The sequence below is a fragment of the Rhagoletis pomonella genome, unplaced genomic scaffold (genome assembly GCF_013731165.1).
Source record: "Rhagoletis pomonella isolate Grant_MI unplaced genomic scaffold, Rhpom_1.0 Rhpom_scaffold_00009, whole genome shotgun sequence".
Classification (NCBI taxonomy): domain Eukaryota; kingdom Metazoa; phylum Arthropoda; class Insecta; order Diptera; family Tephritidae; genus Rhagoletis; species Rhagoletis pomonella.
The window spans coordinates 27,933,117-27,945,872 of NW_023458563.1; the positions used below are offsets into that span (position 1 = coordinate 27,933,117).

Consider the following 12,756-nt stretch of genomic DNA (forward strand, 5'->3'; position numbering starts at 1 on the left):
AATTTTCCAAGTTAATAAACGCAAAGATTTTTCCTCCTTATATTAAAAAATTTTTTTTGTTAAAATTGTTTTTAAACTAATTTTTAATGCAAACATGCATTTATGTCGTATACAGATTTTATTTCGGCTTTAGAGCCACCTAGCGGTTAATTTTTTTTGCGAATCTATGTCTAACTATGTTTCAATTAAATATGCTAAATTTGGATCAAATCCTAGCATAAATACGTCGTTTCAAAATATCCCGAACATGGCGACAGCTAGCGTCACCATTTTTTGCAAAAATGTATTAAAGTGTAAAGTGTTAATTCTTCATTAGAAAACGAAACAATTATTTAGATTTAATTTTTGGAATTTGTTATCGGTATTTGGAATATCGAGTCGTTTTATCCCGATATTAATGGGTACCCGATATTTTTACAGTAATTCTTTAAATGAGTATTATATCGATACTTCCGGTTCGCCTAAAATTCGCAATAGCGAATTTCTATCTGTTGGTGAATTTATGGTGAAGCAAACGTGGTGGAAAACATTCTGCAAATTTTTTTCTTCTTCTTTAGTATTGAACTTCATGCACTTTAACGTCTCATGCAGCAATTTGATTTTTTTGTTTAAAGCGTCGTAAAAAGTAATTTAAGGAAAGTACTGACAACATTTTTTCAGGAATAGGGTTATGTCAACAATGACTTATAATGAGCAAATAAGTTCAAAATGTAAAGATTGTAGTCGCGTGTTTTTTAAATTTTTCCTGCTAATACAATTTTACCCTCCATTAGTTGAGCTCGCAATCCGTCTACGGATTACTTCGTTAATTTAAGGTAATACCTTCTTGAATAGCTAAAAAGACATACTAAGGTTTGAAATAATTTGCAGAATAGTTTCGATACAAAATTTTTTTAAATTAATTTTTGGGGACAGTTTCCAGTTTGTCTTTGTAAGCATATTAGGGTGGTCTAAAGAAGTAAAGTCGGAATTTTAATGCTGTCACCCCCTACGATTGTTCTATATCGAAAAAATATACCCGTATTCTATTATTTTTAAATCAAAAAATATTTAGAGGTCGCTCAATGCTCTCAAAGCTTTCCATGTATTTTAAAAAACTACTTTTCGTAGAAACGGTATAGAATTCTTAAAAAATTATATTTATCGATCGGAAAACTCCGAGTCTCTTCGGGAGACTTCCAATAACAATACCCAATTGTTTATTTTTCAAGTTTTTAATACTAAAGACTTTTTATTGGTCCCCTTATTGCATTTTCTGGGGTTTTTGGGAGACCTATGATATATTGTTACTATGAAAAAATTGTTCAAAAAAACGATTGGATATTATTATTGGGAGTCTCCTAAAGAGAAGCAGACTTTTCCGATTGAAAAATATTGATATAAAATCACAAAAAAATGGGGCACATTTTTTTCAGTATAGAATAATCCTAGGCGGTGAGAGCATAAAAATTCCGACTTTACTTTTTCACATGCATTTTTGGAACACCCTAATGTACATACATATGTGCGAGTTATGAGGGTATAGATTACTCAAACGAGACGAGAATGTTACTCATACGACATGTACTACCTTTCGATTTTAATATATTACATACTAGCTTTTACCCGCGGGTTTCACCCCACATCTTTATGCAAATATGAAAAATACTTTATGTAACGATGTTATACTCTCTGCTCTAGTTTTACTATAGCCGTGATAGCAGCATATGGTAGGGCAGCTGTATAGCTTGGGTATTATGGAATGAAATGCAATAATAATTGTTTGGCACTGCAGGTGTTTTGTTTAGGTTAAAATATCTCCAATAAATTATATAATAGAAGAAATACTTCTTTCTTACGAATAATAACTATAATATAATTTCACAGCATTTTTTTAATACTTCAAACTAACTATTAACATAAATGCATTTTCCAATACAATTATCATACATTTTATTTTCGATAAAGTTTCGGGTTTGACTTTAAGGCATTCTTGTTTATTGTCATTGCAAAAGCTAAGCGAACTGGAAACTGAGGTCTTTTAAATTCGAAAGGCATATCAAAAGGAATTAAAGGAGTCATCTGACTTGAGGTTCCAAAGTTATGGCTGATAAAAAATTCCACGCCTATATTATGTGTCACGCCCCCATTTACAAACTCATTTATACAAACCTTACTATAAGCACCTACCATTGATATGTTTGCATACCAAATTTTAATTTTATGTGACTTATGGCTCCGAAGTTATGGCTGATTAAAAATTCTACGACTATGACATATGCCACGCCCCCTCCTACAAAGTAATTTATATATACCGTACTATAAGCTTCTACCATAGATTTGTCCGCATACCAAATTTCAAGTTCATGTGACTTATGGCTCCGAAGTTATAGCTGATTAAAAATTTGCAGGCCTATGGGAGGTGCCACGCCCCCTCGCAAAATTGACACCATATTTGCAAACAAAACCATACCTATAACCTTCCCGGGATAAAAACAGATAAGCGTGCAAAGTTTCGTGCGATTCTGTGTAGTGGTTCAAAAGTTATAAGGTAATAAACAAACAGACATTCACATTTATATATATCTGTGTTCGTATGGAAAAGTAGCTTATGTCGAAAGGTTGGCTTTAGTATAAATCGGCATTCGCAGCATACGATTGCGAATGACTCACCGGCTCTAAGCAGTTGAAAAACTTTTGGCAAATAAACGTGCAAGAAATAGTTCCGATACTAGCAAGTCAATATTCTCATCCAAAATTCCTTGTTGTTTAAAGAATAAAGGGAATGCCGTATTATACTAAAGCCAGCCTTTCGACATAAGCTACTTTTCCAAACGAACACAGATATAGATGTATATACATATCCCCTGCAAACCATTTTTTCAGAGTATTCTGAATTGTAGAGAAATTTTAAAGAATTCGTAAAGATCTCATTAGATTTTTTGCCGAATTATCTAAAATTAAATAAACTGTGCACACTTTGATTCTTTTACGAAATTTTGGAAGAAAATCGGTAAAGCAATGAAAATAACGCTGTTATGTGAAGAATTTCTTGCATAATTTTTTAAAAATTGTCTTTATTATTCGTACAGAAATTCCTTTCGTGTCAACCCCTTCATATAATTTTCTTTGAAGATTCGTACAAATCATTACATAAATGAGATACTCCTAAAGATTTCGTTAAGATTTCGAGAACTTTGGTTTGCAGTGTCGTTACCTTAATTCACAAAGGCCTTAAACAACAAAGTTTTTATTTTACAGGAGTAGGCAAAAAACATTATGAAAAGTATATCAAGCACAGGTGGGGGGTTTTTAAAAAGTGGGATGTAACTCCGTCGTTTTTGGTACTAACAACTTAAAATTTTTCGAAAAAACTTGGGTAACAGTTGCTCGTCGCCACCTGTATATAAACAAATGTTTTATACTATACTAGCCGGCTTCGTATGCGCGAGGCTTCGCTTCGCGCTGAATGTGTAGATATTAAATAAGATGCGATTGACAACCAAACAGGTTGCGGCCAAGCCCTTTTATTTGACACCTCATTTCCTGTAATTTAACAGCCCACATTTTTTAATTTTTCGCACAGGTTGCAACCCTCTTCGAAAAATAAAACCGTACTTCAAATCGGAAGGTCAAGCCTTTTCCTTTGCATCTCGTTTTTTTTTTTTTAATTGAATGAACTGTGTAAATCTAATGTCATTAACAAAAAAATGCCCTCGCGTATTATACATACATAATTTTTAAATAGGTGGCAACCCCACTCAAGCAAAAATTAAAAACTTATTGAACATGCGGAGACCATCTCCTTTCACTTGGTACCTCAGTTTTTAGTCCAACAAACGGTGAAGATCTTATAATTTTTAAAAAGTGGCAACCCTACTCAAAAAGTAATTCATTATTGAACATCCAAAAGCTGAGCCCTTGCCCTCATTTCTTGTACTCCAATGAACAGTGCGGATCTAGTAAGTTTTTAGACAGGTGGCAACCTTATAGGAATTTAAAGTACTAAAGATAATATTCCTATCGATACAGCTTATACTTAAAAAATCTCGTATAAATCCGTTCTGTATTTTTTGAGATAAGCGTGGCCAAAGTATCTCGACGTTCCTTTATACTATGTATAGAAGATAGCAATTTTTAAATAGGTGGCAAACCTATTAAAAAAATGAAAGCTTTTTTACATGCGAAGGCCAGGCCCTTTTATTTGGTATCTCATTTCGTAATCCAACGAACGGACAAAATCTTTTAACTTTTTAATAGGAGGCAACCCTACTCAGAAAAATAATACATTATTGCACATGTAGAGGCTTAGTCTTTTCGTTTGACAGTGACGGTGCAGAACTGATGCCTACCTTATTGAATATAGTAATTTTCCTTTATACTATGTATAGTTTTACTTATCTCTGTATTGAGTAAAGTAGTTGGATATTCTACACCATCCGGAGGTTTGCAATGAAGGCGCGTTATCGATTGTTTGGTTTGGTGTTCAATTCCCCTGGAGGACCAAAGTGCATATAAACAAAGTTTTAGAAAATACATATTGCACACCATCTTCAAAAGTGACAAAACTCAAAATTTCGCATTTTTGAAATTAAAATTTTTCCCAATTTGTTTTTGTTTTGCATGTTAAATTATGGGAACGATTTTCACATGGAATTGGCGATAGGGCTCATTTTTACATTCTATTACCTCCCATACTAAATTATTGTTATTTACTGAGTAGGTAAAGTTGTGTTTTTATAATAGCCGTACCTTCCATGTCGAAGTATTGTTCTTATCTTGTAACACAAAATTTAATGTGCCTTGGGAGAGAAGACTTTTTAAATATAAAAATTAAAAAAAAAAAAACAAGGTAAAGATGCAGTAACTGAACTTATCAAAAATTCAGTTAATGATACCTAGATGAAATAAAGTTATCAAAATGAAAAAATGTATAGCTTTCACAAATGTATATGTACATATATAAGCAAACTTTTAGAATCTACTTATATTCTATTTTTTACAAAGTTAAGCCATTTTGTAATGCCCCTATGCTAAAATATTAATATTAAAAAAAGAAAATCATTTTGTCCGCTTCGTTACGCTACGTATGGGAATTTATGTATTTAATGAGTCAAATATGCATAAAAATTATGCAAATATTTTTAAAACTGATACCAGCATTGCGGTTGGTCTTCTAAGTAAAAAATAATTAATAAAAAACGTATCACCTATTTTCAGGCATCACATGTGCATACATATTATATTTTTATAGATAATTTACTGATATCAATAAAAATGTTCAAAATTCAGGAAAACTCTATGCCTCGTCAGCCTTTTATTCGCCAGGCTTGCATCCTACGGTGGAAGATCAAGTTGAGCTAGCACGCAGAATTTCAAATTCTTTGAGTGACATAAGCAACCAGAAATCAAAAGGGCAGTCGATGTATGTGAACCGTAAAAAGCGCTCTGTTAAATGGGTGCATGAGGGTTCTGGTCAAGGTAACGAAATCGTTTACACACGTATGTATGTATATACAGCGGTCGGGTAAGGAAGTCGGACTAAGCAAAAATTACACATGTATTTACCTACGCAATTTTTGTGTTTTTAATTTTCTAAAAATGGTTGAGAAAAGGTTCGAAAAGGGCTCGAGAGTGTTGAAATAACTTATTTTTTTTTAATAGTAAAAAAGTAAAAATCATCTGAAAAAGAGGGGTCCTTATTTTGGAAACTTTGTTCGTGGAAATATTGAGGCTACGCAGTCAAAGCTCAATCTGAGTGAGAAAGTTAATAATTAGTTTAAAGCAGGGGTGCTAAACAAATTTAAGTTAGTGAGCCAAACGACAACAACGTCAATAACAATTGCAGCAACTAACAAATCATCATTGAGCACACAGCTAAGCAAATGCATGCCAACGCGAGGCAGCAGTAAATGAATGTCCCACTTGTTTTTACTGAGTCAACGCTTGTTTTATTTGTTGTAGCTGAGCCAAAGTAAGCCAAAGCAAAGTGATGTTGTTGCGTGCCAACTGAGCCAATTGAGCTATTGGATGAGCACACCTGGTTTAAAGGACACACAATTTTTGAAGAGAGGCCATCTAGACAACCAAAATCGTTGTCGAAAAATATGGTATGCAGCGAATAAAAAAGGCGCCAGACTCGAGCGCTTCTAAACTCACAACGATTAAGGACCGTAATGGACAATCACTAAAACTAATGAAAAAGCCACGTTAAAATAAATAAGTGTTAAAAGATTCGAATAACGAAGAATGATGGGAGATTGAACCCTCGATGTTCGGAAAACTACTCGAATCAATGCCAAGAAAATTTAAAGCAGTGAAGAAAAGTCAAAGCTTACCAAACAATTTTTGCCGCACATTTCCGTAAGAATATATTTTAGGTTATGCGCAATTTAATAAAAATAGCCGAAATCTTTTGGACATGAATTCAGATAACCAATCATATTAAGTCTTCTATGTTCTCAAAATTGAGAGAAAATATGATGAGGTGGAGAAGAGATGCTATTGGGGTTTACCTACCAAGCAAGGGCTCACCCGTTTCGGAATTAGCGCGCTGAGGATCTAAAAAAACCTTGAAAATGTTTCCAAATTGTTTTGGCCCATATACATAGTTGTAAAAAGTCTTACGCGTTTAATACAAAAAAGAAATTTTCAAAGTTTTACTAAGCCTGTTCGACTTCTTTTTTGAGCCACTGTATGCACAAATATATACATACATGTATACAAAAATGTTTATACTCGATGCCAAAAGCACAAGACGGCTATGAGATGGTTCAATAGCTGGCGTGAATCAATTATTTTCGGTATAGTTATTGCATTGCTGGCAGCAAATTCGCTTTTAAGAAATAAATTAATTCACTATGTACTAATATTAACTTCAGACAGACAGTTAATCGAGCTTATCTGCATAACATATCGAGCTTAACTGCATAGCATGTAATTTTACGTACAGATCAAAAATCAGACTTCTACATATGTAATGCTGTGCGTTCGGTAACCACTTACACGCAAAGCTCATTTAACGGATTCCTTATGTGACAACTCTTATGCAATGCCAAGTATGCCAGCCAAATTGAGCCTCAAATCGTAGCTGAGTAAAAAGAGAATCGACTCGATTAAATTTCTGTTTGAATTTAATATAAGGGCGTTATACATACAAATCTACATACTACATTCCATCACAATATCTTATTATACCTATACATGCATACATAAGGTCCATTCAATATAAAAAATTGTTAGAAATTGTTTCTAGTACTTGCAAGTTTTTACTGGAAATGCATTCAATAACCCAAAATATTTGCAAAAAGGAGCGAATTCGAGAGCGTAAAAACCTGAGATAGCCGCAAATTCTTGCAAGTAAAAATTTTACTAGCAGGAATTTGCAGGAGTTAATGAGTAAGGTGATGTTTCAAATTCAAATGTAAAGAAACTGTTGAAGAGGATGGTTTGATGAAACATAATTAATGAAATGAAAATATGGATGAACAATTTAAATCTATTGTATATTTTTTTTTATTTTTATGACGGTGGGAACTATTCCCATTAAAAAGAAAATTGCGCGCCAAAACTCAACCGTCAGAAAGTGTCAAAATGGCTTAAGTTACTAGTTTTGCGTTCAATAACTTTTTCTGAAAATTTTCTCTTGCTCTCAATTTTACTCTCTATTTTTCTTTTACGCTCTCGCTGTAAGTGTTTACTGGAAAGTTATTGAATGGACCTATTGTTAGTAAATCAAATATGGGTTGTCTTCTGCATACAACTATACATACATATGCATGCACACATAAATATATACAGTCGATCTCACTTTAAACGGTTTACTGGCACAGAAAATTTTTCGCGAAAAAAATCGCCTATTAATAACCAAATTTGTGTTCAAATTTGCTTATTTGCTCCTATTTTGCGAAAACTCCGTCATAAAAAAATTCCGAGTTAAAATAACCAGGTCTCCATAACTTGCTGTCTCCATTAGTGATTGTTCATCTGCTGCGATAGATCTCCGGGGAGAAATCGCTTGCGGAGACCGCTCACCGCAATCGCGAGAGATATCGCTTGTGAGCTATCGCAGGCGATTGCCTGTGAAATAGTTAGTTTAACCGCTTTTTTAAATTTGAATTTTTATAAAGTTGTGTGTTTTCTATAAAATATATGCTGAAAACAACGCGGAGTAAGCTATTTTTGCGAATATAGTAATTTCCGTCATGTGGAATGTACTCGTTAGCACTTTTTGAAATGAAATCTTCTGCGATGAAATGCCCAATTATAAAAATTTCTCTTCGACGAGCAATTCGCTTGCGATGAAACTGACAGATCACCTGAGATGGCTGTACGCTATGAACACAAGTAAGAAACTCGAATTTGGGGCAGTGAACAAATTTATTACGTACCTACTTACATATATTTTGCCCGCAGCTTCGCCCGCGTGATGTTTGGTTTAACGAAATCTTTTAAATGTAACAAAGAAGGAAACAAATCATTTCACCACATAAACATAACAACTTTTATTAAAAAAAAGTTAAGCAATTCAAATTAATGACATCTACTGCAATACATTTCGTAAACAACGTTTCGGGACTTATTGTCTTGGGCATGTACCTATATAGATTTTTTGCTCTCGATACACGCGAGAAGCCAACGTAGAATTGTCCGTTACATATTTTCGGAACAACTAACACTCGACAAAAACACGTTAGCCCTCTTTTTAAATAATGTATAATCCATCACATTATCGCATTTGGTACGTATCGCCCCGGCGATATGCCCATAAAATGATTGCTTTTTTAGTTGCTTTCATTTATTGCGCGTATCAAGAATTTTCTAAAACATGTCAACTATAATTAAATTACTTTCTTTTTTTCTTAGATTATAAACGAAATACATCGGAAAAAATCTCGTTGAAAAGACCCCTAGAACAGATTTGTATGAATTTAAAATTTAGTGCAAATCAGTACAGATTTTGAAAAAACAGGACATTAGCTTACTGGTTGAAGAATGAATAAAATCAGTACGAGAGTTAAAAAATCAGTACTATACTGATAAAATAAGTACGTCTGGCAAGCGTAGCTGGGGTTATCTTTTTCATAGCTGCAGGTTTGCATTTTTTAGTATGTCCATGTTCATATAAGGCTTAGGGCCATTTTTCTAAGTACCTTTTTTTATCTTGCCTTTAAACACATTGTTTTCATAATAAAATTTGTGTTCAACATGCAGATAAATTTTAAAACCTACATGAGACAGCGCAATCCAAACAGCATTTGCAAAACGCACTGAAAATAAAACAAAAGGACAAAATCATTATCGCGAACCGCGTTAAAAAAGTAAAACCGCGTAAAAAAGACAACGGGGGATTGTAAAAAACTTCGCGTTAAAAAATCCGTGTTAAAATAAGATCGACTGTACAAATATTTTTACATAAACACATACATTTTTTTTAACACATGCATACATACACGCATTTGCACACACTTCCATGTATCCATTCATAACAAAATCAGGACTCTTCACTCCTATGTAAACATACATACCCATATATTACATATTTACATGTGATATAACTCGTCAGTGTACGACAACAAACTACGTTGTACGTTACGCTTAATAGCCGTCCGAATTTTCTTCTTAGATTTTTATAGTTTATGTTTTACATTTTATATAGTTTATTTTAGATTTTTTAAGTTAACAATTTTTTCCAGTTAGAATTTTATATTAAATTAATTATGTTAGTTGTTATGTAAACTTCTTGGTAAAGTTTTCTTATTTTTATTTTAAATTTTTAATACAAGTTTTAAAACTATTTTTCAAATTTAGAGTTTCATTAAGTCAATTAATTTTAGGTTCAGATTGATATATTTTTTTAGTTAAGTTTTTAGGTATCTAATTTTTTCAGTAATTTTGTTTTTAAGTAACATTTTTATGTTTCAAGTTTTTATGTTTACTATTTTTTTTTAGTTTTAAGAATAGATAGGTATTCTAGTTTTCAAATACTAGTAACTTTAGTTTTCATTATAAGTTTCCCAAGTTTCGTTATTTGAATTTTTACGTAATGTTTTTTTAAGTAACTTTTTTCAATTAATCTAAAGTTTTTGGGGTTAAGTGATTTGTTTTTCATTTGAATTATATGTTTGTTTTTTATTTAAAAATTTTTACGTCTAGTTATTTTAGTATTTCTAGTTCCATAAACAATTACAATAATAGACGTCTTCCGTAGTGTGAAGTATTTTTTTAACGCCTTAAAATAGTCTCAAAATCCTTCTACTGACTCTACAATGACAATATGTTGGCAATGCAGATTCGTCTGTCCAGGAGAAAAATTATCAGGAGGAATTCAAAGAAAACAACCTTGCACTTGGTGAAACAACATCGACGACACAAAACTCCTCAACACCAATTCAAGTGCCACTTCGATTGTTAATGAACCCACGTGGCAAAGTTCGTGACATCACCTCAGTGGGTGATTCGTTTAACATCGAAGCTAGCCTTTTGTCGCCCGACAAGTGTGCAGAACTCGTCACAGCCCTACAAACTCAAAAAGGCAAAGGTAAATGCAATTTCAATGTGAAAAACATACACACATTCACATAAATTTTTATGTAAAAAAAATTTTTGTACGGTTAACTTAAATCGTTTTATTGTGATATGGACGTATAAACGCACACCTAGCGGGTTAGGAGCATCTGAACAATATATATAACGTATAAACGCACACCTAGCACTAGACATTTTAGCATGTCATCCGAAATGCGGGTTAGGAGCATCTGAACAATATTACATGTCCGTATAAACACGATCTACGTCGAAACGTTTTGAACAGCTGTTTTTAATTTTTAAATAAATAAATATTTTTATTTTTTATTTTTAAATAAATAAATAAATTAAAATAACAACATAATGGGTATTGGGAAGTATCAAGTACTTTTGAGGCTCGATTTTTTCAGTATCAATTCCTTTAAGGATCGGGTATTTTTCCAAGTACAAATACATTTTTATAAATATACACATATTGACAACATTTCATTGCTTCGTGTAGAAATCTCACAAGCTGGCATTACATCAAATGAATATTATCTGCCGGTTTCACCCATGATACAAAAAAGAAGGTAGTTCCATTGTCATTTTTTCGTCGCCATATTAACAACCTGACAATTAAGTAGATTGTGACATTTCGTGCTACCGTATGCAATATCTAAAATCCTCCAAATTTTATTATTAATTTTTTATCTATTTACAAACTTTTTGTTCTTAGAATCGAAATTTGAACTAGCAAAAGGTATTTTGTTGGGTATGGCTCGGTTTTTGTACAATAATTTTGGGTTGTTGTGTCACAAGACTTAACCCAAAGCAAACAATTTTAACACACACGTGTTGTCAAACAATTAAACGTTAGTTTAAAATAAAAATTTCAAGTTTTCAGATACAAATTTATGAATAAATTCGGTTTGAAATACGGCCCTTCTTGTAAAAATTACAGTGGTCAGCGTAGCCGGAGTTGGACTGATGAGAATTAATTTTGTCTAAGCGCTGCCGAAATTTTACCCTTTACCCAATTTGTTGATGTCTCCGCTCCCCATTCCAAAACCATTGCACAAATAACCGAACGTTTCCCTGTTTGTATTTTAAAGAGAATGCTCAATAAGTTGATAATTGTGTTTCTAGTTTTCATTCTAACAATAAATCACAAATTTTTTATCGCACCAACTCTAATATTGAGTAAAATATATTTTAATTTTATCCAAAGAAACAACGATATTGTCGAAATATACTAGAATTGGATAATACTCACTTCTCTGAAAGTCATGAGGCCTATGGGTCCCAAAGTAAGTTCCGTTTTCACGTTACTTGAAAGACATCGAAATGTCTCTATTATATCAGAAGCAATCGTATCCGATATAGAAAACTGTAATAGTCCTGGCTAGCTACATTGTGTAATAATCAGATGACATAATGACACTTTAAACATTTTAAAATATGTTTACTAAAATTTTATTAATGTAAAAATAAAGATTTTGGCAAGTAGTTATCGAATTTAATGTAAAATTTAAAAGTTTTTAAGATAAGATATTATTTATTTTTAAAAGGTAAATGTTAATACAACTATTTTATTTATACTCCCAAATTTAGGATATAAAAACCCCTCTACCAAAAAACTTAAATTGGGTAACGCCGCTTCGATTTTTTACAATTGAGCAATTGTCAAAAATGTCCTTTTTAATCAAAAAGTTGTTTATTGAAACTACCTTCTTTTTTGTATCATGGTTTCACCGACACTTTAAGTGTAAACTAATTTTTTCTTTCTGACAGTTTTCATATTAAATTCAAATCAAAAAGGTGAAATTAAATTGCTTTCGTGTAGCTGTCTATAAGTTATTTTTACATATGTATATATGTTCATTTTATTCTATGTAAGTAAGTTTCGGCTAACTGTACTGTGTACAAGTATTGCACTTTTCAAAACTTGAAATTGGGTACAATCTTTTCTGAAAACCAGTAAATCTAAATAGTATCTTTGCATTCGACACTTACTACTGAGAACGTGAATTCGAACTTGAGTACATGTATCAGATTAATGATTTGTACAAATTATTTTTGAGTAGTGAGTAATTCCAAGTACTTTAAAGTACTCAGTATCGATACTTTTAAAAATGCGGGTACTGGCGATCCTTTTGAGAATCGAGTTCTGAGTACTTTTGGTATGGATACTGCCCAACACTAAAAATAATATACCTTACGTAATTACTCTAAATGGAGTTCAGCAACTCAAGAATTGGTGTTTTACTA

The 12,756-nt window shown here is 32.4% G+C and overlaps 1 protein-coding gene across 1 annotated transcript in view; it reads left to right on the forward strand.

Moving 5' to 3' along the window:
- LOC118745472 (mediator of RNA polymerase II transcription subunit 15) overlaps positions 1-12,756 on the forward strand; it is a 127,013-nt gene that overhangs the window by 53,296 nt on the left and 60,961 nt on the right. Inside the window, exons 5-6 of the mRNA XM_036478920.1 lie at positions 5,272-5,460; positions 10,271-10,519. Of these exons, the coding sequence (XP_036334813.1) occupies positions 5,272-5,460; positions 10,271-10,519 (438 nt within the window). The remainder of the gene's footprint in view (positions 1-5,271; positions 5,461-10,270; positions 10,520-12,756) is intronic.